General features: G+C 37.6%; 1 protein-coding gene across 1 annotated transcript in view; it reads left to right on the top strand.

Annotated features, from left to right (window-relative positions):
• ACAT1 (acetyl-CoA acetyltransferase 1) overlaps nucleotides 1-24,316 on the top strand; it is a 47,273-nt gene extending 22,957 nt beyond the window's left edge. The window contains exons 6-12 of the mRNA XM_069080501.1: nucleotides 273-416; nucleotides 2,480-2,630; nucleotides 9,167-9,262; nucleotides 17,831-17,944; nucleotides 18,988-19,052; nucleotides 21,516-21,673; nucleotides 23,749-24,316. Of these exons, the coding sequence (XP_068936602.1) occupies nucleotides 273-416; nucleotides 2,480-2,630; nucleotides 9,167-9,262; nucleotides 17,831-17,944; nucleotides 18,988-19,052; nucleotides 21,516-21,673; nucleotides 23,749-23,869 (849 nt within the window). The 3' untranslated portion in view covers nucleotides 23,870-24,316. The remainder of the gene's footprint in view (nucleotides 1-272; nucleotides 417-2,479; nucleotides 2,631-9,166; nucleotides 9,263-17,830; nucleotides 17,945-18,987; nucleotides 19,053-21,515; nucleotides 21,674-23,748) is intronic.
• The last annotated feature ends 974 nt before the right edge of the window (nucleotides 24,317-25,290 follow it).

Here is a 25,290-nt window from a genome sequence, read left to right as displayed (position 1 = left end):
ACATTAGGAATCTTTCAGGAAAAGTATTCTTCTCTTTATGTGTTCTTTCTATCCTAGATTCTTTTTCAAATTGATTCTAATAAGATTGACTTTTACAAGTGACACTTAATGGGAGTCACTTAAAAACAAATGGTTCTTATTCTATATTAGTGTTGAAAATGTGTGTATCTGAAAAACTTTTCAATGTATTCATGGTTTACTCAACCTAGTTGAATTTATGATTTTTCATAGCAATTAGTTTGCAACTATTGAATGACATTTTTTTGGAATAGGATGTGATGGTTGCTGGTGGAATGGAAAGCATGTCTAATGTTCCCTACATAATGAACAGAGGAACAACTCCTTATGGAGGATTAAGACTTGAAGATTTAATTGTGAAGGATGGACTAACTGATGTCTACAATAAAATTCATATGGTAAATGCTATTATGTATATACTATGTAGTATAGAAATATGAATTATTTATAGTGTCTGTATTGAAGTATTTACCTATTTCATAAGATATGTGGTAAATATTAATTTTAGGAGAAATATTTTTCACATATATGTCAGAATTTTAGCTTAAATTTGATGCTGTTGAGCTAGAAAGAGCAAGTATTCATACAAGTACATTCAGCAAAAACTTAGTTGCTGCAAAGCTTTTACCTTATTGAATATTTGAAGTATTTAATTTGTCATTATTCCAAACCAATGATCATTTTAAAAGTATCTACTATGTAATGAAAATAATAGTAACAGCAATAGCTGACACTTATTTAAAGCATATTATGTGCCAGGCGCTGTGCTAGGTGTTTTAAAGATATCTCCTTTGATTCTTATAATAACTCTGTAAAGTAGGTACTATTATTGTCCCTATTTTACTGGTGGGAAAATTAAGGCAAACAGAGTTTAAGAGACTTGCCCAGGGATATGCAGCTAGTAAGTGTCTGAGGCTGGATTTTAATTTAGGTCTTCCTGGCTCTATCCATTCTGCAACCTAGCTGCCCCTAGAATAGGTATAATCTACAGGATTTGGCAACCATGATTGGATATAGTAGGTGAGAGACTGAGGAGTTAAGGATTATACCTAGGTGTTAGCCTACTTTACTGGCAGGAGAGTAGTACTTTTGAATAGTAATAGAGGAGTTTGATAGAGGGGAGCATCTGGGAAAAAGGTTAGGGCTGGATAGGTAAGTAGATCTGAGAATCATCTATGCAGAGATGATAATTGAATCCATGGGAGCTGATGAAATCATTAAGAGAAATAGGATAGAGTTAGAAGAGAATAGGGAATAGGGCCCAGAACAGAGGCCTGAGGCACACCAATGGTTAATAGGCATGACCTGGATGCAGAATCCAGCAAAGAAGAGTGAGAAGGAGTAATCAGATGGAGTTAGAGAACTAAGAGAGATCAGTGTCATGGAAACCTAAAGAGAATAGAGTATTAAGAGAAAAGGGTGATTAGCAGTGTCAAAGACTGCAGAGAGGTCCGAGGAAAGGCTGTTCATTGGATTTGGTGACTTTGGAGCTTGTAACTTTGAAGGGAGCCCTTTTTTTTTTAGCTGAATGATGAGGTCAGAAGCCAGACTATAGAAAATTGAAAGAGTGAGAGGAGAGGAAGTGGAGGAACCAACTGTAGATGGCCTTTTTACAAAGTGTTAGCCATGAAAGAGGGGTAGAGATGTAGGACTAATAGTTAGCGGTGGTGGATAGTTCAGATGAGGATGGGGGAGAATGGAAATATTTGTAAGGTAGTAGGGAAGCAGGGAGAGATTGAAGATTCATGAGAGAGTGAGGATGACAAAAGGCACTAACTGCTGAACATGATGGAATGGAATGGGATCATTTGTGCATGGAAAGGGGTTTGCTTTGGCAAGGAGAAAGAAAAAACTATGTCTTCATGAGGCAGTGGTGATGGAAAAGATAATGGTAGAAGGCAATGGCATGAAGTGAGGAGGAGGGGAGAAGGTAGAGCTGTTGGAGAATAGCCTCAATTTTTTTTCAGTGAAATATGTAATAACTTTCTCTGCTGAGAGTGTGTGGGGATGTGGCAAGGTGGAGTCATAGGGGGTAGTCTTGAGGAGGGATGAAAAGGTTCAGAAAAGCTACTGTGTAAAGGCATGGAGGTGAGAGAACAAAAATTTCAAAGAAAAGCAAGTCTGCAAATTTGACTCAAACATAGAATTGTGAAAGGGGAGTCATATGAAATAAATCTTGGAAAGGGATGCTGGAACCATATTGCAAAAGCTTAATCTGTCTACAAACTTTCTGTGACTTAGGTGGTGTTCAGGATTTGCGTTGTCATAACATTTCATCATGCTCTGACATGAAAAATATCTGGGTGGGTTGAAATGCTTTAAGGTGAGCCATGAGTAACTGATGTCTTTAGTTTAATTGAAAACTGGTTTTTGAGCAGCTAAGAATGTGAATTAATTGTTGTCAGATGTTCTTCAAAGTATATACTGAAGTAAATCTTTGTTTCTGTGTTTTTTTAATTAGGGTAACTGTGCTGAGAATACAGCCAAGAAACTTAACATTTCACGAGAAGAACAAGATACTTACGCCATAAATTCTTATGCCAAAAGTAAAGCATCTTGGGAAGCTGGAGTATTTAAAGATGAAATTATTCCCGTTACAGTTTCACAAAAAGGTAGAAGCATAATGTTTCCAAATATACTTAAACACACCGTGTTTTCCCGATAATAAGACCTATCCCGAAAATAAGCCCTCCCCTTACTGTGTAAAATTCCTCTAAAATAAGCCCTCCCCCGAAAATAAGCCCTATTGAGATTGCTACTGTAGTGAAGGTGATCCCCTGCACTACAAGCTACATTACGGTACCCTCTGTATGCACCTTCCCCCCCCCCCCCTGAAATGCACGCCGCGCTCCGAGCTGCATCCAATCAGAGCTGCAGCAGTGAGCACATCATCCTGTTCTTCCCCAGTGATTTGCTTATTGAATAAAGGTACATTTTTTTGTTCACATTTACCTGTTTATTAAAATTGCTGTCAATGTTCATTAAAATAAGCCCTCCCCTGAAAATAAGCCCTCTGGTGTTTTTCTGTCCAAAAAATTAATAAGACAGTGTCTTATTATCGGGGAAACACGGTAGTTCAGAAGCAGTATGATATAGTTGTTGAACTGGAAGTTAGGAAGAGCTAGATTCAAATCTTGCCTCTAACACTTGGTAGTTTTGTGACTGTGAGCAAGAAACTTCATCTCTCACAGCCTCAAGCAACTCTCAACTATGGATTTTCAGTGGTACTTCTCTAAGACAGAAACTGCTTTCCTGTGTCATGGAACTCTTTCTCAGTCTGGTAAACTGTAGAGGACCTCTTCCCAGAGTAATGTTTTTAAAGGCATAAAAAATACAAAAGATTACCAAGGAATCCAGTTTTATCAAAATAAAGATGTAATTTTTTTTCCATCCAATTTCATGGACTCCCTGAAATTTGTCCACCAGTAGACTTCAGGATTAACTGATGCTTTATAAATATATCTAAGATGTTTTATAAATAGATTGTGATCTGTTAAATCGCTTGTTGACTTAAGTTTTGGTTTGCATGTTATTTTTTTTCTTTGTAATGGGATAAAATATTGATGTTCAATTGGTTGCATTTTTATTTTTTTATTGGTTTTTTATGTTTCTCTTGATTCTTTAATTTGAAAGTCAAATTTTCTGTTCAGTTCTGGTCTTTTCATCAAGAATGCTTGAAAGTACTCTATTTCATTGAATGTCCATATTTTCCCCTGAAGTATTTTACTCAGTTATGCTGGGTAGGTTATTCTTGGTTTTAATCCTAGCTCCTTTGACCTCTGGAATATCATATTCCAAGCCTTTTGGAGGGAAGGCTTAATGTAGAAACTACTAGATCTTGTGTTATCCTGATTGTTTCCAAAATACTCAAAATTGTTTCTTCCTGACAGCTTGTAGTATTTTCTCCATGACCTGGGAACTCTGGAATTTGGCTATAATATTCCTAGGAGTTTTCTTTTTGGGATCTTTTTCTTAAATTTTTTTTCTTTTTTGGAAGGCAGTTGGGGTTAAGTGAATTGCCCAAGGTCACATGGCTAGTAAGTGTTAAGTGCCGGATTTGAATTCAGGTCCTCCTGACTCCAGGGCTGGTGCTCTGTTCACTGCACCACCTAGCCACCCCCTTGGGATCTTTTTCAAGAGGCAATTGGTGAATTCTTTCAATTTCTATTTTATCCTCTGGTTTAGAATATGGTTTAGAATATCAGGGCAGTTTTCCTTGATAATTCTTGAAATATGATTTTAGGTTTTTTTTGATCATGGCTTTCAGGTAGTCCAGTAATTTTAAAATTATCTCTCTTGGATCTATTTTCCAGGTCGGTGGTTTTTCCAATGAGATATTTCACATTGCCTTCTACTTTTCATTCTTTTTTAAAAAAATCTTTTTTTAATTTTAATTTATATTTAGTTTTCAACATTCATTCCCATAAGATTTTGAATTACAGATTTTCTCCCCGTCTTTCCCTACCTCCCACCCCAAAATAGCAATCCTACTGAATACCCCTTCCCCCAATATGCTCTCTCTTATATCCTCACCAATTCCTCCTCTGATTTTCTAGTAGGGCAAGATGGATTTCTATACCCCAGTGCCTGTATATCTTATTTCCCAGTTGCATGTAAAAAACCAATTTTTTTTAACATTTGTTTTTAAAATTTTGATTTCCAGATTCTTTCCCTTCTCTCATTACCCATTCCTACTGGGAAGATAAGTGATTCAGTATAGGTTGTACATGTGTACAAAATGTTTCCATAATAGATATATTGTGAAAGACTAACTATATTGCCCTCCATCCTATCCCAACCCCCATTTATTCTATTTTCTACTTTGACCCTGTCCCTTTTCAAAAGTGTGTGCTTCTAATTACCCTCCCCCACAGCCTTCCCTCCCTTCTATCATCCCCCCTCTTATCCCCTTCTCCCTTACTTTCCTGTAGGGTAAGATACCCAATTGAGTGCGTATGTTATTCCCTCCTTAAGCCAAATTCACTTAGAGTAATGTTGACCCATTCCCTTTTGCTTCTCTGTTCTTCCCCTCCATTGTAACAGTTTTCTCTTGCCTCTTTTATATGAGATAATTTACCCTATTCTATCCCTCCCTATCTCCTTCTCTCATTATTCATAATTCATAATACTCACCTCATAATTTTATTTTTTAGATATCATCCCTTCCTATTCAACTGATCCTGTGCCTTCTGTCTATGTATACATGTACACATATACACACACACTCACATATGTATTTATACATATATACACACTCCTATATAAACATATATCTATGTATGCATACATACATAATATATGTATATACATATATATTTCCTTCAATTATCCTCACACTGAGAAGTCTCATGAGTTACAAAAAGATTGTTTTTCCACATAGGAATGTAAATAGTTCCTAAGTTCCTTATGATTTCTTTTTCCTGTTTACCTTCTCATGCTTCTCTTGCTTCTTGTAATTGAATGTCAAATTTTTTGTTCAGTTCTGGTTTTTTCATCAAGAATGCTTGAAAATCCTCTATTTCATTGAATATTCATATTTTCCCCTGCAGCATTATACTCAGTTTTTCTGGGTAGGTGATTCTTGGTTTTAATCCTATTCCTTTGATCTCCAGAATATCATATTCCAAGCCCTTCAATCCTTCAGTGTAGAAGCTGCTGGATCCTGTGTTATCCTGATTATGTTTGCACAATACTCAAATTGTTTCTTCCTGGCTGCTTGTAATATTTCCTCTTTGACTTGGGAACTCTGGAATTTGGCTATAATATTTCTAGGAGTTTTCTTTCTGGGATCTTTTTCAAGAGGTGATGGGTGAATTCTTTCAATTTCTATTTTGCTCTCTGGTTCTAGAATATCAGGGCAATTTTCCTTGAGAATTTCTTGAAGGATGATTTCTAGGTTCTGTTTTTGATCATGACTTTCATGCAGTCCAATAATTTTAAAATTATCTCTCCTGGATCTATTTTCCAGGTCAATGGTTTTTTCCAAAGAGGTATTTCATACTTCCTTCTGTTTTATCATTTGTTTGTATCTGTTTTATAGTATCTTGATTTCTCATAAAGTCATTAGCTTCCATTTGCTCCAATCTAATTTTGAAGGAATTATTTTCTAGTGAGTTTTTGAAATTCCTTTTCCATCTGGGCAATTCGGCTTTTTAAGGCATTCTTCTCCTCATTGGCTTTTTGAGCCTCTTTTGCCGTTTGAGTTAGTCTATTTTTTTGCTTTATTTTTGAAGGGGGTAAGGTAGGGAAGTTGGGATTAAGTGAACTTGCCCAAGGTCACATGGCTAGTTGTGTGTGTGTGTTAAATGTCTGAGGCTGGATTTGAACTCAGGTCCTCCTGATTCAGGGCTGGTGCTCTATTCACTGCATCACCTAGTTGCCCCTAGTCTATTTTTTAAGATGTTATTTTCTTCAGTATTTTTTGGGCCTCCTTTAGCAGGCTGTTGACTTGCTTTTCATGATTTTCTTGCATCATTCTCACTTCTCTTCCCAATTTTTCCTCCACTTCTCTTACTTAATTTTCAAAATCCATCTTGATCTCCTTCATGGCCTGTAACCAGCTCATATTTTTCTTGGAAGCTTTTGATGCAGGAGTTCTGACTTCATTGTCTTCTTCCCATTTCATGCTTTGATCCTTTTTTGTCCCCCAAAAAAGATTCTATGGGCTGATAGTGCTTCCTCTGTTCGCTCATCTTGCCAGCCAATTACTTGACTTTTGAGCTCTTTGCCGTGGTAGAACTCTGCTTCCAGAGTGGAGAGCTTTGTCCCAAATTGCTGGGGTTTTCACAAATGTTGTCAGAGTTATGAGGAGGGCTCCCTCTCTACAGATACCACACTGGCACACTGGCATTTCTCACCCCAGGACCACCTCCAAGACAGCAACCCTAATCCAAGCAGGTTAAAAGCAAGAGTGATTACCCTCTGAATGGTTGCTTGGTCTCCCTATGATCTGCAGGCTGAGAGCTCTAGAGGCAGCCATGTGGCAGCAGCTGCAGCTGCTGCACCTCCTCCATCTCTCACCCTGGGGGCAGGGGCTAGACTGTGCTCTTCTGTCTCCCAGTTCCAACAGAGTCCCCCACTGACCTTTTAATTTCTTTATGGCATTTATGGGTTGAGAAGGTTGGAAACCACCACAGGTGCTGGTGATTCATTCTCCTGAAGTCTGCTTAGAGCAGCCTGCTGGTTGGTGCCCCCTGGGGCCAGAACCGCGAGGCTCACACAGAACTGTGCTTGGCTCTTAGCATGCTGCAATGGACCCTTCCTGTCAGCCTGCCAGGCTGCCTTTAGTGGGATATTTGTTTCTCTCTGTCACTTTGTGGGTTCTGTAGCTCTAAAATTTGTTTAGAGTCATATTTTACAGGTATTGGAGGTGGTTGTTGCGGGAGCTTACGGAATTTCCTGCTTCTACTCTGCTGTCTTGGCTCCACCTCCCTATTTTTTCATTCTTTTGGATCTGTTTTATAATATCTTGATTTCTTACAGTTATTAGCTTCCATTTGCTCCAGTCTGATTTTGAAGGAATTATTTTCTTCAGTGAGCTTTTGAACTTCATTTTCCATTTGGTCAATTTTGCTTTTTAAGGAATTTTTCTCCTCATTGGCTTTTTGGATCTCTTTTGCCATTTGAGTTAGTCTATTTTTTAAGGTGTTATTTTCTTCAGTATTTTTTGGGGTCTCTTTTAGCAAGCTGTTGACTTGTTTTTCATGATTTTCTTGCATCACTCTCATTTCTTTTCCCAATTTTTCCTCTACTTCTCTTACTTGATTTTCAGAATCCTTCTTGAGCTGCTCCATGGCTTATGACCAGTTCATATTTTTCTTGGAAGCTTTTGATGCAGGAGCTTTGACCTTGTTGTCTTTTTCTCGTTCGAGGTTTTGATCCTCTTTGTCACCAAAGAAAGATTCAGTAGTCTAATTTCTTTTCCTCTGTTTGCTCATTTTCCCAGCCAGTTACTTGACTTTTGAGCTCTTTGCTATGGTAGAACTTTGCTTCCAGAGTGGAGAGTGCTGTGTCCCAAATTTCAGGGATTTTGTGCAGCTGTTGTTAGAGCTACTTCTAGGCACCTGCCTCAGAACTGTGAGGAGGACTCCTTCTCTACATCTGCCACAAACTCTGCCACTTCAGTGCTCTTCCTCATCCCAGGACCACCACCCAAGACTGTGACCCAGATTACAAGTAGGGCAAAGCAAGAGAATCCTGCCTCGGTGCCAGCAGAGAGATTCCTGCAATTGCCCTCTGATCATCTGCTTGGTCCCCCCACCATCTGTGGTCCTGGAGCTCCAGAAGCAGCTGCTGCTGCCACTGCTGCCACAGCTGCTACTACCCCTCTGATGCCCCGGGGGCAGGGGCCGGATTGTGCTCCTCTCTCACCTAGGTCCAACAGGATTTCCCTTCTGACCTTTTGCTTTCTCTTTGGCGTTTGAGTGTTGAAAATTCTGGAAATTGCCACAGCTGCTAGTGATTCAGTTCCCTGAGGTCTGCTCCTGCCTGGTCTATACGAGGGTGTAGCCCATGCGGCACTGGGCTCTGCTCCTAGCCTGGTGCAATAGACCCTTCCTCTCTGCCCATCAGGCTCTCCTCAGCTGGAGATGTATTTTACTCTGTCACTTTGTGGGTTCTGCAGCTCCAAAATTTGTTTAGAGTAATTTTCTACAGGTATTTGGAGATGATTGGGGGATAAGACAAGCTCAAGCAAGTTCCTGCTTTCACTCTGCCATCTGGTCTCTGCCCCTTTTATTTGTTTTTTAGTTAAAAATAAATATACTCCTCTTTATTCTCATGCCAGTTGAGGACAAATTGTCATGTATTCCCAACAAGCAGTCAGAATCTACAATTCAGAGATTCTTGTTAGATTCTTACTCTCTTTAAGCTCAGATCTTATATGATATACCATACTTTTTTTACTTTGAATCTAAGTGGAAGTCAGATAATAAATGAAATTCTATTTTTTAAAATAAATTTAAACCCCTTAGTAGGACATTATATTAGTATAACAGATTATATGTAACAAACTTGAATTTAAGGTATATAGGTTTATAAGGAAAAGTATTGTATGTATATTAGGTTACTTATTAAATGAATTTCTGATTCAAACATACTACATTATTATGTGTTCATATCTTCTCACCTTATAGTGTCTATGTTTTAGGCAATCCAGACATGGTGATAACAGAAGATGAAGAATACAAACGTGTTGATTTTAGTAAAGTCCCAAAGCTGAAGACGGTTTTCCAAAGAGAAAATGGTGAGTTTAAAAAATTTTTTATTTATTTCTGAATCAAATGTAATAATACAAGGGGCAGTTAGGTGACACAGTAGATAGATAGAACACCAGCCCTGGAATCAGAAGGACCTGAGTTCAAATGTGGCCTCAGACACTTGACACTTACCAGTAATGTGACCCTGGACAAGTCACTTGACCTTACCACTACTCCCCGCTTCCCCCTCCAATTTTAATAGTACGTAATGGTGATCTATCAAAATGATGGTATAAAGAATCACACATAATCTCGCTAGGACTAGAGAATCAAGTAATATGCAAAAATGCAAAAGGGAATTTGTTTTCTGACTCCTCTGGTATAGGATTTCCCTATTGACTCTTGCTTTCTTCAGCTGGGCTTACAGTATCATACTCCCCCAGTATAGATGCTGCTGTCAGTTGATTAAATCCTTGTATGGGTACCCAGTTTATGTCTGAGGAAAAGCCCGTGGGCCAGCCAGAGATGTCAGGGAAAACACCACCTTCACGAGTTTGGATGTTGAGAATAACATGTCAAACAATGAGAGTCAGTTCAGTGCAAAGCTTTATTGTAAGCAGTAGGGAAGTGGGGGAAAGAGAGAGAAAGAAGAGGACCCATTATACAACTCAGGCATACACTAGCATAAAGTGTAACTCATATAAGGGCAGTGCTATGTTGGGGAGCCAAGAGACACAGGTCCATTTAGCAGGAGGGGGTGCTCCTGCTGGAGAGGGGTGTTCCTGCTGGAGGGGAGAGTCTACTGCAATATACCCTTCTGTGGGTGGAGTTCTTATACTTAGATTTTGGGTGGACCCCTTGAAGCTGGCCAATTTGCAGATTGGGTCAGGGCAAAATATTATTTGGGGGAGTTTGTTATCAGAGAGAAAAAACAAGTTGGTAATAGACAAAATATATTTTTGGGGTTTTCTTATCAGGGAGAAACAAATGCAAGCTGGTGGTAGACAAAAAATATCATTTGGGGGACACAGCAGTACTAATCTTCAAAAAATATTGTTATCAGTACTTTTCCATAAGTATGTTCTGTAAGCTTATAGCCTTCCTTAAGGAGAGACTGTCATGGTGGCCTCAAGACAATCAGGCCTAATCTTACAACAATGGTTTCCATGCATATATTTTATAGGGTACAGCCTCCTTTAAGGGGAAACTGTCATGGTGATCTCAAGACCACCAGGCCTAATATTACAACAGTCCATCCCTTGGTCTTTAAGACCACCTATGACTAGCACATGGACAAAATCCTTCACAGGTAGTCTCCCTCAGTAAATAGTTCTTACAGAGGTCAGTAACACATGGATGAGGAAAGGGAAGGGTCTTAACCTAAACTTTTCCCAGCTCAGTGACCTGTCAGTGGCCTGGAAGGTCCTGTGGTACATACAGTGCCACAGTACTTTAATTCTTATCACACACACACAAGATACAGTCAGTCTCAAAAATCAGTCCAGGTCTAAGTTCCCCAGTTGTCAGGGAGGGCCTAGGACAGGGGTGGGGAACCTGCACTCTTGAGGACACATATGGCCCCTTAGGTCTTCAAGTGTGGCCTTTTGACTGTGAATCCAAACTTCACAGAACAAATCCCCTTAATATAAAGATTTGTTCTATAAAACTTGGACTCAGTCAGAAGGCTGTGTCCATGTGTGTTCTTGAGGCTGCAGGTTCCCCACCCCTGACACAGAAGAACAGGTTGTTAAAAAAACTTGGGGTGACAGAATGAATTTGAGTTACAAGGTTATCAACCTTGCTGTCACAGATCTTCATCGATGAGTTCATAGACTTCATGGAAGGGGGTATAGTGACATGGAATAGGAAAAGTTCTTGAGGGTACAAGATAGTCTGGAGTCAAGTGGTTATCCATAACCATGACCCCAAGGATTCTTTGTTCTTCGGCTAGGGAGTCAAGTCCTTTGGTAGTGTAAGTGACCTTTATGTATCTGGAGAGCACCTTCTATGCTTCTTGCAAGTGCCTTTTTTTGTTATCTTAAGCCATTCCCCAAATGACTGTCCCCAGGAGGGCCCCAATTCCAATCAGAATGCCCCTTACCTCCCCTTTTATGCCTGAACCTGGGCCCAGGGGGTTGAGAGGCGTGTCATGGAAACTTGATGGAGTTACACAAGGTGAGGTCAGTGCCCACGGTGATGAGGGTGCAGGTGAGATTGTCCAAGAAGGGTGACGAAAGTGTGGGTATAGATTAGGTAGGAAGGCACTAGAGGTACACAAGTCCAGCAGGTGCTAGCAGGGACCTGGAGTTCAGGTCCTGTTGATCCAGATGCTCTTAGGATGTATGGTGATATTCCATGGTTGGGTCCCCAGGGGACATAACATAACCTTTAAGGTAAGGCAGGTGTCCTGGTTTGTGTTTGAACAAGTGTGATTCATATCTCTGAGAAGGCTTGTCCAATGAATGACACACCAGTAGGTTTGATCAAGGGCAGGCAATTGGCCTTGAACTGCTAGCTGAAAACTGAATGGTGTTTTATATAATGTCTGTGGATGGATCCAGGCAGGTTCTTGCAGTTATTTCCTTGACCAGGTTCCAGGTCACTTGTGAAGATTCTCTAGGTAATGCTACTGAAGCCTGCTAGTGATAAGATTTATTATAATTTAGTAAAATCTGACAAAAATCTAATGATTTTGGTCTTCTAGTAATTAGTTCATGTAGTGAAAACCAGTTCAGACTTTATGGAGCTAGTCTCATAAACAGCAGAATTATAGGAAGAACACCAAAGTAGGCTATGCATTCAGTCATTAAAAATTAAGAAAATAATGACATTCTGGAAATCTGCATAGATAGTGAATATCTATGATAGTTTGCTTGAAAACTCAAAAAATACTTGGCTATTTAAGTCTTCAAATTAACATATTCATCTATTAAGGGTATTGCATATTAACCTCCTAAGGCAAAAATAAATCTTTAAGACTGGAGTCTGTTAAGATTAAGTTGGCTCAGGATGTAACTTCAATATATATCGTTCTGGGAATAATTTCATAATTGTCAGAATCACAAATCATCACATAAATCACTTCTGTACTGTAAGTAAACTTGTTAAGTCCCCCTTACCCTCACACACTTTGGTGGTGTTTGTAATAGAAGGAGGGGATCTCAGTTTTTCAGTAAAGCAATTCATTATTTTAGTATTTTACAATATTAAGCCACATCTTTCACAGGGCAGAGAAGATTTTATGACCTTGCCCAAGGAGAAGGTCCCAAAGAACCTGGCAGGTTTACAGATTTATACACACACACACACACACACACATACATACATACATACATTTATGTATATATGTGTGTGTATATAAAAAATTGCTGAGAATAGTTGTCATTCACAGTTGATCATCTTACAGTATTGCAGTTAATGTGTACAATATTCTTCTGCTTCTATTAATTTCATTTTTCTTCAGTTCATGTAAAGTCTTTCCAGGTTTTTCTGATAGCATTATTTCTTGTTTTTTAAAATAATTTATTTGTTTTTAGTTTTCGACATTCACTTCCATAAGTTTAAAATATTCTCTACCTCCTTCTCCTCTCTTATCCCCAAGACGGCATGCAATCTGATATAGGCTGAGAGCATCATTTCTTATAGCACAAATTTGTTTGGACAATTAATAGGCATCCCATCAATTTCTGATTCTTTGCCACCATAAAAGAGCTGCTGTAAATATTTTTGTACATATAGGTGCTTTTCCTTTTTGTTTTTCATCTCTTTTGGGACACAGAACTAGTAGTGATATTGCTAGGTCAAAGGGTATAGGTCTTTGGTCATAGTTCCAAATTGCTTTACATAAGGGTTGAATTGGTTCACAACTCTATCAATAATGCATTAGTGTCTCAATTTTCTCCCCTCCAACATTTGTCATTTTGTTTTAATTTACATTTTCTCCATTCAGTTGTAATTTAGAGCATTTTTTTTCATATGGCTATAGATAACTTTGATTACTTTACTTGAAAATTGATTATGCCTTTAGATCATTTATCAATTTGGGGAATGGCTTTTTTTTTTTTTATAAATGTGACTCAGTTCTCTATACGTGTGAGAAATGAGGCTTTATTAGAGAAACTTATTCCAAAATTTTTTTTCAGTTAATATTGCTAGCTGTATTTCCCTCCATCCTATTCCCCACCTCCCCCCAATTTATTCTATTCTCTCTCTCCTTTTATCCTATCCCTTTACAAAAATGTTTTGCTTCTAACTATCCCCTCCCCTAATCTGGTTTCCCTTCTATCACCACCCCCTTCTTTTATCCTTTTCCCCTCCTATTTTTGTGTAGTGTAAAATAGATTTTTACACACAATTGAGTGTGTATGTTACTCTTAACTCTTTGAGCCAGTTCCCCACGACCTCCCCTATCTCCCCTTCTACTGGAAAAGTTTGCTCTTGCTTTTTTTATTCTACCTCTTCCCATTCTACCTCTCCCTTTCCCTTTATCCCAGTGCAGTCTTCTTTCTCACTCTTTAATTTTGTTTTTTTTAGATATCATCTCATAGTCAACCTACACACACCTGTGCCCTCTGTCTATACTCCTCCCAACTTTAATAATGAGAAATTTCTTGTGAGTTACAAATATCATCTTCTCATGTAGGAATGTAAGCAGTTTATCTTTTTTTAAGTCCTTTATGATTTCCCTTTTCTGTTTACCTTTTTATACTTCTCTTGAATCTTGTATTTAAATGTCAGATTTTCTATTCAGCTCTAGTCTTTTCATCAGGAATGCTTGAAAGTCCTGTGTTTCATTGAATATCCATTTTTCTCCTGAAGGATTATACTCAGTTTTGCTGGATAGGTGTTCTTGGTTATATTTTGAGTTTCTTTGCCCTCTGGAATATCATATTCCAAGCCTTCTAATCCTTCAATATAGAAGATACTAAGTTTTGTGTCATCCCGACTATGGAATTATTGTTTATTTCTGGCTGCTTGCAATACTTTCTCCTTGACCTGGTTACTCTGGAATTTGGCTATTAATATTCCTGGGAGTTTTTATTTTGGAATCTTTTTTAAGTGAATTCTTTCAATTTTGATCTTACCTTCTGGCTCTAGGATATAAGGACAGTTTTCCTTGGTAATTTCTTGAAAAATATGATCGATAGTCTCTTTTTTTCAGGAAGTTCAATAAATTTTCAGTTATGACTCCTGGATCTATTTTCCAGAGGTCAGTTGCTTTTTTCCAATGAGATATATTTTACATTGTCTTCTATTTTTATTAAAAATTCTTTTGGTTTTGTTTTATTGTTTCTTGTTGTCTCATAGTTATTAGCTTCCATTTGCTCAATTGTAATTTTTAAGAAATTATTTTTTTCAGTGAGCTTTTTTATCTCATTTTCCATTTAGCCAGTTCCACTTTATAAGGAGTTCTTCTCTTCAGTGAATTTTTGTATGTCTTTATATCTGTATATCTTAGCCTATTTTGTTCTTTAAGGTGTTATTTTCTTCATTGTATTTTGTGCCTCCTTTACCAAGCTGTGAATCTTTTTTCATGATTTCCTTGCATCTCATTTATCCTCCCAGTTTTTCCTTTACTTCTCTTGATTTTTAAAATCCTTTTTGAGCTCCTCCATAGTCTGAGACCAATACATATTTTTTTTTTCTTTGAGGCTTTGGATGTATAGGAGTTTTGACTTTGTTGTTCTTCTGAATATGTGTTTTGATTTTGTACCATAGTAACTTTTCATACTCAGAATTTTTTTTTTTCTGTTGTCTGCTTATTTTTCCAGCCTATTACTTGACTTTTAACTCTTTGCCTAGAGTAGGGCTGTGCTTCCAGGGTGGAAGGCCCATTATCTCAAGCTTTAGGGCTTTTGGGCAGCTGTTTTCAGAGATACTTCTAGAGATCTGTAAGTTTTTATTTCTCCCAAGGTGGTATGACCTGAGGAGAAGTATGTTTACTACTCTCCTGGCCTGTGCTTTCACAAAAAAAAAAAAAAAAAAAAAGAGGCCACAGGCACTCTTTTCTGCCTCGGAGGAAGAGAGACTCTTCTCCACTGTGGCCACAGCCTCTGGTGTGCTAGTGCTCCCCCTTGCCCTGGGACTGCCCCCCACAACTGAAGCCCAGATCCAAGCATGGGCAGAGCAACATAGTTCTGCCCCCACTGCCAGCAAAGAAACCCTTGTGATGATCTGACCAGTTGTTTGTGGGCTAAGAGCTCCAGAAGCAGCAGCAGCAGCTGCTGTTGCTGCTGATTCAGTTGCTTCCAAGGCCTGCACCTGATTTGCTGTGGCCTGGGCTGTGCTGGACTGTACTCCACTTTCACCCTGCTATGACAGATCTTTCCTGCCAACTCTCTTGTTTATCTTGGGCTGGAAAATTGTTTCAACCCGTCCTTTTTTGGGTTCTGTTGCTCTAGAATTTATCTTAGGTCATTGTTTAAAGTTGTTCAGAGCGATTTTGGGGAGAGCTCAGGCAAGTCCCTGCCTTTTCTCTGCCATCTTGGCTCTGCCCTTCTGTTTTATAATTTGAGTTCATTTTCTTTACCTGAATTATTCTAAAATTATTATTCTGCCTTCAATCTCAAATTTATGATTGATGTCCATTAACAATATGTTAACACTTCTTTGGCATTTGGCTTTGAAATATCCAACTTGAAGAAAAAAGATTAGTACTGCTTTTTGAATATCTATTTTATAGCTGTGGTTTTAGTAGTAGAAGGTGAAATGCTTTCCTCATAGTTTGAATACTGGTTTGCTTGATTTTTCAATGGCATTTTAGAGAAATTAACCGTCCAGAAATTTGTTTATTTTTTTTATCTCACCATCACATTTGGTTTCATTGGTTTGTCATGAAGAGGGGGAAATACCTCAAAATTAATCCTTTGATGACAGCACATTAGTGTTGATGGATGTAGCGGCAAGCACCCTAAGCACGTCCTCAGGGTTTGCTGCCCATACAGGTTCTTGGATCTGTTTTGGTAAAGGAAAGCAACTCAAAATGGGTTAACAAGCTTACTTTAATCAGTCAGACATATATCGTTTACCTTGTTCAGAGGAAAAGGTCAGCACCCCGAACTTCAAAGTATACAGGCAGAATTATCAAGACAGAAACAGATCAAGTAGACAGATTTCCACATATAGCCTTATGTAGCCTTCTCCTGGCTCTGAGAATGTAACAACCTTATTGACCCACTGGCCAATCAAAAAGTATCTACTGAAAAACAAGCCTCCCACCCCAGGCTCCAGGTGCACTTTAGCCTAGGGGCAGGGAAGATCTTCCAAATTTGCATTCCCATTACAATGGAAAAAGTTGATTTCTTGGTTTCAGTTTCATTTGTCTCTGATGTAGAGTTTTGGTAACCCCTTTATTATATCTTGGTACATAGGTTTTTTTTTTTTTTAATAAGTGAGCATTTATATTTTCCTCTTCCTCCAATGGAAAGAAAAAGAAGGAAAATCCTTGTAACAAATATGCATAGTCAAGCAGAAGTAAATTCTACATTGGTAATGTTCAAAAATATATCTTTTTCTTCATCTTGTATCCCTCACCAGTCTGTCAGGAGGTGGGTCACATTACTTCATCATCAATTCTCTGGAATCATTGTTGGCTGTTGCATTGGTCTAAGTTCTTAAGTCTTTCAAAGTCTGTCTATACAGCATTGTTATTACATAAAAAATTTCTTCTGGTTCTGCTCATTTTACTCTGTATCACTTCATAGGAGTTTTTCCAGGTTTGTCTGAAACCATCCCTCTCATTATATCTAATGAGTAGACAGTTTTCATGAGTTGTTTTGACTAGATATATCATGTTGTGGCTATCCATCTGGCCATGAGTCTTTCAACTTAGTCCTCTGATGATACAGTTTATTGCCTAGCCTATAACCAAGAACTTTCTAATTTAGTAGTACATTGTATGTACCTATATTCCTGGCATATAGCCTTTGAGAATCTAGGGTCACTACTGTGCCTCACTGAGGCATTAGAGCAGGACTTGTCAATAGGCAATCATAACCTCAAGAAACTTAGGTGAAAACTAGGTCTATTACATGAGGAATGAACATGTATGTGGAACCCAAAGAGTTCACATATCCATATAGAAGTTTGCCTATTTATAACAAAACAACAAAGAGAGGAGAAAATACGAATCTCTACCTAAACGGGCATGGCATAAGAGGGGGAAAAAGACAACCCCCCCCCCCCCCCAAGTTGAGGAGCAAGGTGATGGCAAAAGCCACATTCTTTTCCTTTGGGAACTGCTAGACCATGAAGATATGGTGGTCTGCTTATTTGCAAGGGTCCCAGCTGTACATGTGCTTTCTCAGCCCAGTCCAGATTGACTAGCACCTTTCTTGACTCCCAAGGACACACACACAGGGAGTCTAGTCTGGGATGCAAATAACAAATTTTGTTAGCTCAGGATAGGGCTTCATTCGTCACGCAGTCAGGGCCTCCTTTGTGCTCTGGATCTAGTGTTTCTGGAAAATTTGGCAACTCAGACAATTTTAGGTGACCCCTTAAAATTCCTTAACAGACTTTAGAAGAGAAACTTAAGGCTCTCTTGCTGTATTGATTCTGTTATGCATTGAAGAGTGTACTGTGTTCTTTGACTTGGTGCTCACTGTCACTTTCAGGTACAGTGACAGCTGCCAACGCCAGTACCCTGAATGATGGGGCAGCTGCTGTGGTTCTCATGACAGCAGATGCAGCTAAGAGGCTCAATGTTGAACCACTGGCAAGAATAGCAGGTAAGAAACTTTATGAGTATGTTATCTTCATAGAACTGTGAACTGCTAGAAAGAAGTCATTACCTAAATCATTAGTGACCTCTAGGAAACTGGTTTTATTGTTTGTAGTGGGTTGTAGTTTGAGCTATGTTATATTGAATTCATTGAGGAGAGATCAGGATGGAAGGTAGACATACACAGATATGTTTTGGCTTATTTGTGGAAACGAATTGCTTTCTTGGCACTTTCCCAACTACATACTGTCATTGCTCTTCTCTTCCAATCCCCTGGTTCAGGAAAGCTACAGAATTCAGTTCTGAGCCTATATCTGACACTGTTCTGCTTTGTTTTCTTGAATAAACCATTTTATTTCCTTTAAGTCTCTAGGCCCCTTTTGTTTAATCTAGCTTGAAGATATTGCTGATTCAGGTTGCATCATTTTCTTGAAGTTCAATGTTAGACTTAGAACATTCAAAACCATAATTTTGCCATAATATCTTTCATTTCTGTATATTTAACATTGACTTCATATGTAATATTTTGCATTCTTTTTTTTTTGCCTTTTGGAGGGCAATTGGGGTTAAGTAACTTGCCCAAGGTTACACGGCTAGTTTTTTTTGTGTGGGTGTTATGTCTGAGGGGGGAACTGAACTTGGGTCCTCCTGACTCCAGGGCCAGAGCTCTTACTCACTTCGCCACCTACCTGCCCCTGTTTTGCATTCTTTTGCACTAAGAAAATAATAAGCTTTAAAAATGTGATATAGACTTGACTTTTTAGTCTTTTGTATCAGATTTTTAACTTCACCTGTGCTCTTTTGATTTTTAGTCCAGATGACATCTAGTGACTTAGTTTTCTAAATATTTAGAATATAGCATGTTCTATTTACTTTTCTAAGTAATCACATTTTAGAGGAGTGTGCTGACTCACATATTTTATAAAAGGTTGGCTCTTGTGAACCACTGGTGGCAGTTATTGGATATATTACCCATTTTAGTGGGAAAAAAGTTGATATTTAATGATAGAAGATGTAGTGTTTTTAAATCTTTATCTCTGACTTTTATAGCATTTGCAGATGCTGCTGTGGCACCTATTGATTTTCCAATTGCACCTGCTTATGCTGTACCAAAGGTAAGAGCATGGGATCATGAATATTACTTGAGTAAGAGTAGTAGTTATGCTTTCAGTTATTTTTATTGCTACCTCAGGATATAATACCTTTGTAAAAATACATTTCTATTTCAATGCCTTTTAATGCCTTGCTGAATTATGCAGCATTACATTACAGTGTGTATTCCTTAATTTGCCTAGTGCCTCCTTGTTCTGGCCATTTTATAATTTCAGAAACACATATATGAAATAAATACATTACACTCCTAAACACATACAACACCTCAATTTCTTCACCTATAAAGTAGTAACCAGTTTTTTTTTCTTTTTAATCCCTGTAAATTTTAAAGTTAAACAAAAACTGGACTCTGCCTTATACACCCTTGCTAACTATTATCTTTTTTGGAGAGAGATTTGTTTCTGTTACTGTAGGGATACCATTGTATATTAATTCTTGTAAGTGATTTAAAGTCATCTGTCTTCACTGGGAGGCATTATGATGTAGTAGACACAAAAAGAGGAGTTTTAAGACCTTTAATCTTAGAGTACTTTAAGAGGATAGGTGTTTTCACAAGCTCTGTGACCTTGGGCAAATTCCTTTGTTTTGTACCGTTTCTTAAAATATAAAATTGGGATAATATGGCACTTGTGTGTATTAACTGATATAATATGCCTGTAAGTTCTTTGTAAAGTCCTATGTAAATGGAAGGCATTATTATTTACTTTATAGATTATGATCTTTTATATTTACAGATCTAAAAATCAGTTATTATGAATTATCTTGAAAATTTAAATTTTAGGTTCATTTTACCCCTCTGCTCAGCTTATTTATTTCTGGGCTGTTGCCTTCTGCTTTTAAGTAGTTTATTCCCAGGGAATGAAAATGAATTTGAATGTTAGCCTAAGCCATATTATCACCAGGCAGGTTACACCTTTTGCCTAAAGGATAGTAGAGTGTATTCAAAATAGTAAGATATGATGGGGAAGTTATTCAGTGATAGAAAAAATGAGGAAGAAAGCCCTAGACAGGTTAGTTTCTTGACCCAAAGTCATACACCTAGTACATGGAAGAGTTGGGATTTGAATTCATGCACTCTCATACTAAATTCAAGATAGGTAAGAACTTGGTAAGAAAATTTATTTTACAGGATCCCTAATTTCATTGATGAGGATCTTTATTTAACTGAAAGATCATATACTTACTGTGTCTTAGTGCATGGTCATTCTAAGTTGCTTTGGTCAAAAAGTTAACTCTGTAGTCCATCTGGTGATGAACTTCTACAGACTTAGTAGAGAGGCACATAGGTGGCACAGCGGGATAGAATACTGGCCCTAGAGTGAGGAGGACCTGCATTCAAATTTGGCCTCAGACATTTTACTAGCTGTGTAATCCTGGGCAAGTCCCTTAACTCTGATTGCCTCAAAAAAAAAAAAAAGAAAAGAAAAGCAAATGGACAAACTTAGTAGAACTGGTTTTAGGCCAACAAACAGGTATGGATATTTGAATGACTGCATAGCTGAAAATGGAATAAGAAGTCAGTTGCCAGGCTGCTACTTGAATCTTTTCTAGCTTGGTGGTGGAGTGAGTAAAGCGCTGGCCCCAGAGTCAGGAGGACCCAAGTTCGGTTCTGGCCTCAAGACACTTAACACCCACACAAAAAAACTAGCCTTGTAACCTTCGGCAAGTTACTTAACCCCGATTGCCCTCCAAAAGGCAAAAAAAAAAAATCAGAGTAGTGAATTTTGGTTTCATTTCATTTTAGGAACTAAAATTATTATTTTTCCTTTGATAATTTATCATGTTGATAAGCCATCACTTAGCAACTTGCATACTGTTAAAACTTTTATTTTTTAAATTGGATTGGTAATTTCATTGGGATAGAGACCTTTTAGGAAGCAACTACCTTTCCAATGCAATTTGGCACCTGCCACACATAGTATTAGAATATTGCTTGGAAGCCACACATGTACAACCTATACTGAACTGCTTATCTTCCCAGTAAGGGTAGATGACAAGGAAGGAAGGGAATGAATCTGGAATTCAAAGTTTTAAAATCAAATATTCAAATATGTATGTATATATATGTATAAAAAATGTTTTGCTTTCCCTTGATATTGCAGTGAAGTGTGTATTTTTCCTGTTATCTTTAACTCTTGTCATGTAATCATGCCACTTTATTTATATTCATACAAAGTAAATTTGTTTGACCAAAAAAAAATATTGCTTGGAGCACTGATACATGAAGCAACTTGTTCGCAGTCACACAATCATTATGTGTCAGAGGCCACACTTGAACCCTCCTAGTCTGTGTGAAGCTGAGGCAAGCTTTATGGACTATGCCATACTGCCTCTCAAAACTATTTTAGTAAAGACAAATTAGAACAAAATATGCCTATTTAAAAACCCAAAGTTCAAATGTGAATGCATAAATTATGATCTTATGGCTTACCAAATCATTTGAATTTATGACAATTTGTTTTCAGCTTCTTAAAAAATCAGGATTGAAAAAAGACGATATTGCAATATGGGAAGTAAATGAAGCTTTTAGTTTAGTTGTATTAGCAAATATCAAAATGTTGGATATTGATCCCAAAAGAGTGAACATCGATGGAGGTGCCGTTTCTTTGGGACACCCGATTGGGTAGGTGAAATTATTATATAGAACACATTTTAATCATATTTGCTCTGCATATTCTTGGTTAGTTCCTGTGTTCCAGTGTTTCTGAAGTTTTATGCTAACCATTTGAGAGTTAAAATGCTAAGCTGATGAAATTTGATTTATGTATTTGTGGTTCCTTCTTTGTTAGTGGGGTTGAGAATATTTGCTATCAACAAGGAGAATTTTGCTTCCAGAAAAGTATGGAGTGCCTAAATTAAAATGAATAATGGTTTTCTTTGTGCCATCGCCAAATAATTGTTATGTATGTGCAAAGTACAGGCTGGTCTTCCTTGCAAATGGAAAGGTAAAAGGACTTGAGAAACAACTCTTCATTGTTCAGGTTATTAGGGAGAATTAAATGTTGTTTGGAAAGAAAAAAAAACAAGAAATGCTTCAAGCTATATAAAAACACGATGCTGAAGAGTCAAAAAGGGAATCCTAATCTGAGAAGCTGTAGGTTGAAGAATTTTGTCCACAATTCAAATACAAATGTGCATACATTTATCCTAGCATAGACTACAAAGGAGGAAAGAAAGGAGTTATGTATTATGTAGTGTGAGGGTTGTATCCCCTGCCATAAAGTAGTGATTTAGGACATCTGAGAAGGAAGCAGCTACTTATATTTTGAAAATGATCATATGTATCCAAAGGTTGCATCAGGGGAGAGGCCATTCAAAAGGAATGGAGTAAAGGAAGAAGGGATAAGTGGTTCTAGTTGGTGACTCTGCTGAAGAAATGCTTTTCTAATGTTAATAACAGGGAATTCTCTCTCACCAAGACATACATCCAGGATGTGACTGAGATAGCCACTTAAATACCTGTTAAACATGAGTGACCACTACCTGCTTCTTGCGATTAATTTTAGAAAGATGATAGTAAGAACAAACTTAGAAAGTTTCTAAGGATCATGAAGTCATCAATTTAACAAGCATTCATTTAACTTCTATTATGAATAAGGGAGGCTTGTTACTGGGGCTACAAATACAAAAACCCAGTCCCTAGCTCCCTTCAAAGCACAGCTCAGGTGCCGCTTCCTACATGCCTTCCCTGGATCTTTACAATCCTCTTTTCTCTTCTCAAATTACCTTCTATTTACTCACCTGTATTGTGAGTAAACCTCCACTTCCACCCCAGGATATAAACACTTTAAATCATCTGGAATAGTGATAGTGACCAAATTTTCCCTCAGTATCTTTTCCTCACCTTCTCTAAGCAAGTTATCCTATGTAACAAATAGTATTTTTAAAAGCCAAAAATAAAGAACAAAATCAGCAAACATATGCAAATGTACATTTGTACACCTCCCACTTCTGCAAAAGGGTATGGTGGGAATATATTTCATATATCTTTTTTCAAGTCATGCTTGTTCGTTATAATTTTGCAACATTCACTTTTGCCCTTTTTTGGTGGTTTTACTATAATTTTCTTGGCTCTGCATCAGTTCATACAACTCTTTCCATGTTTCTCAGTATTCATCATATGCATAATTCAGCATAGTAATATTCTATTTATGTATCAGTTTGTTTAACCTTTTCTGAACTGATAAGCAGCTACTTTGTTTCTAATTCTTTGCTATCATAAAAAGTTCATCTATAAATATTTTGTTGCATGTGGGGACCTTAGTCTTTCCTATGGTCTCCTTGAGGCATAAGCCTGGTATTAGAATTTTTGGGTCAAGAGATATGGCTTTTTAGTCACTTTATTTGCAAAGGATTCTTATTCAGGAACGGAGTTGAGTTAGATGGTTTCTGAGGTCCTGTTGGTAGAAAAATGGAATTACTTTCCTTTATACTTTGAAACTGCTCTTATATACAACACATACTTAGATTCAGCTTTTTCTGCCTTTTTGGATAACACAAAAAATACTAGTTAGTTTATTCAGATGCATGGACACTTACCGGTCACTTCCCTAAACAATAGCTTTTGTACCTTAGAACATTCTAAAGTATGTGCATTATGGATATTAATATGTGAAATTAAAACTAAACTTTTGTGCTTTAGAAACATAATCCTATATATGAAGAATGAATTTTTTTTCTTTTCCCTTTAAATTCTAGGATGTCTGGAGCAAGAATTGTTGTTCACATGGTCCATGCCTTGAAGAAAGGAGAGTATGGTATTGCAGGGATCTGCAATGGAGGAGGTGGTGCTTCTGCAATACTAATCGAGAAGTTTTAGAAATACCCTCATCTGTATTTGTGATCAGAAGAGATCAACCAGTTAGTTAATAGTTAAGGACTATTAAAATTAAAAAGGATGTTTCTGGATGCTGCACAGCATCCATGTATAAACAACTTTCTTGTCATCAGATTTGGTAATCTTAAGACATTTTTAGCTAAAAAAAGGGATGTCTAAAGCCTTTTCAATTTCCAGGAAGATGACCTTGGGCATGACTGAACTGAAAAAAGTATTCAACTTTAAAATGGATTCATACTTTTCAAAATTCTGCAGTACCATGCAGTACCACAGTGGTAGGAGTATGGATGAGTGCCTTCTGAAAAGCCCTAAGTTTCTTTCTGGTAAAATGGATGTGAATTGACCTTTCAGTTTTTTCTTAATTTTTCACTATGTGGCATATAACTTTTTGTAATTAATTTGATTAGAAATTAAATGTTTTTCAAGAAATTCGAGTGTTTGTCTTGTAAAGTTGATAGTGAATCCAGCCTACAATTTAATTCCCTTTGAGACCTAGCTCTGTATTAAAATACCATTCTTAGTCTTCTCTAAGCCAGACCTGGGACAGCTTGCGTGCCAAACCTGGAGTCAGGAAGACCTGAGTTCAAATTTGACTTAAGACAATAGCTATGTGACCCTGGGAAAGTCAATTAATCCTGGTTGGCTTGGTTTCCTCATGTTTCAAATGAGCTGGAGGAGGAAACGGCAAAACACCCTTTAAGAGATCCCCAAATGGGGCCACGAAGAGTTGGACAAGACCAAACAACAAAAAAAGCAAGACACGGGCCAAGTTTGTTCCTTTGGCCTCTCGTGTACGTGCTATTGTCGTCTTGGTGAATCCTAATGTCTCTAGTGTATGCCCATGATTTTTTATGTACATTTCCAAGAACATACTCTAGTGGCTTTTAACGCTAAATAGATGCTTTAGTTCTCATATGCAGTTAATAAATAAAGGCTTGCACATTTAAAACTTAGAAAGTTTGGGAAGATTTATGGTGGTTATGTCTTTAGAAGTGGTATGTAGCAGGTGTATAATCCTCATGAGCTAAGCCATTGTTTCCCAAATACTAGTTTGTGGAGTACTGGCACTAAGCTGTAGAACTTCTTATCAAAATAAAGCTATAAGGCATAACAGAATAAACACAGCACTACTTGGGCATAAGACTATTGCATGAAATGGTAAGAGGAAGTTAGAATAAAGAGTATAATACAGGGTGTCCCAAAAGTTTGAGTGCAGTTTAAAGTATAAGACTTTTGGGACATCCTGTATTCTTAACTCTGAGGCATGCTGTAAACTAACCCTGCCATTCAACTTGCTATGCTTAAAACTAAACCATGAGCTTTTGCCTCTACCATAAAGTCTGTTGCTTCCAGATAGAAATAAAAGCCTATGTTCAGAAGAAACCAGGTGTCAATAAATAATA

Source organism: Petaurus breviceps, unplaced genomic scaffold (genome assembly GCF_028583685.1).
Source record: "Petaurus breviceps papuanus isolate PSGF00001 unplaced genomic scaffold, PetGlider_PUasm1.0 91133, whole genome shotgun sequence".
Classification (NCBI taxonomy): domain Eukaryota; kingdom Metazoa; phylum Chordata; class Mammalia; order Diprotodontia; family Petauridae; genus Petaurus; species Petaurus breviceps.
The sequence above is the reverse complement of the archived record's forward strand: the minus strand, read 5'-3'. Positions and strand labels throughout refer to the sequence as shown.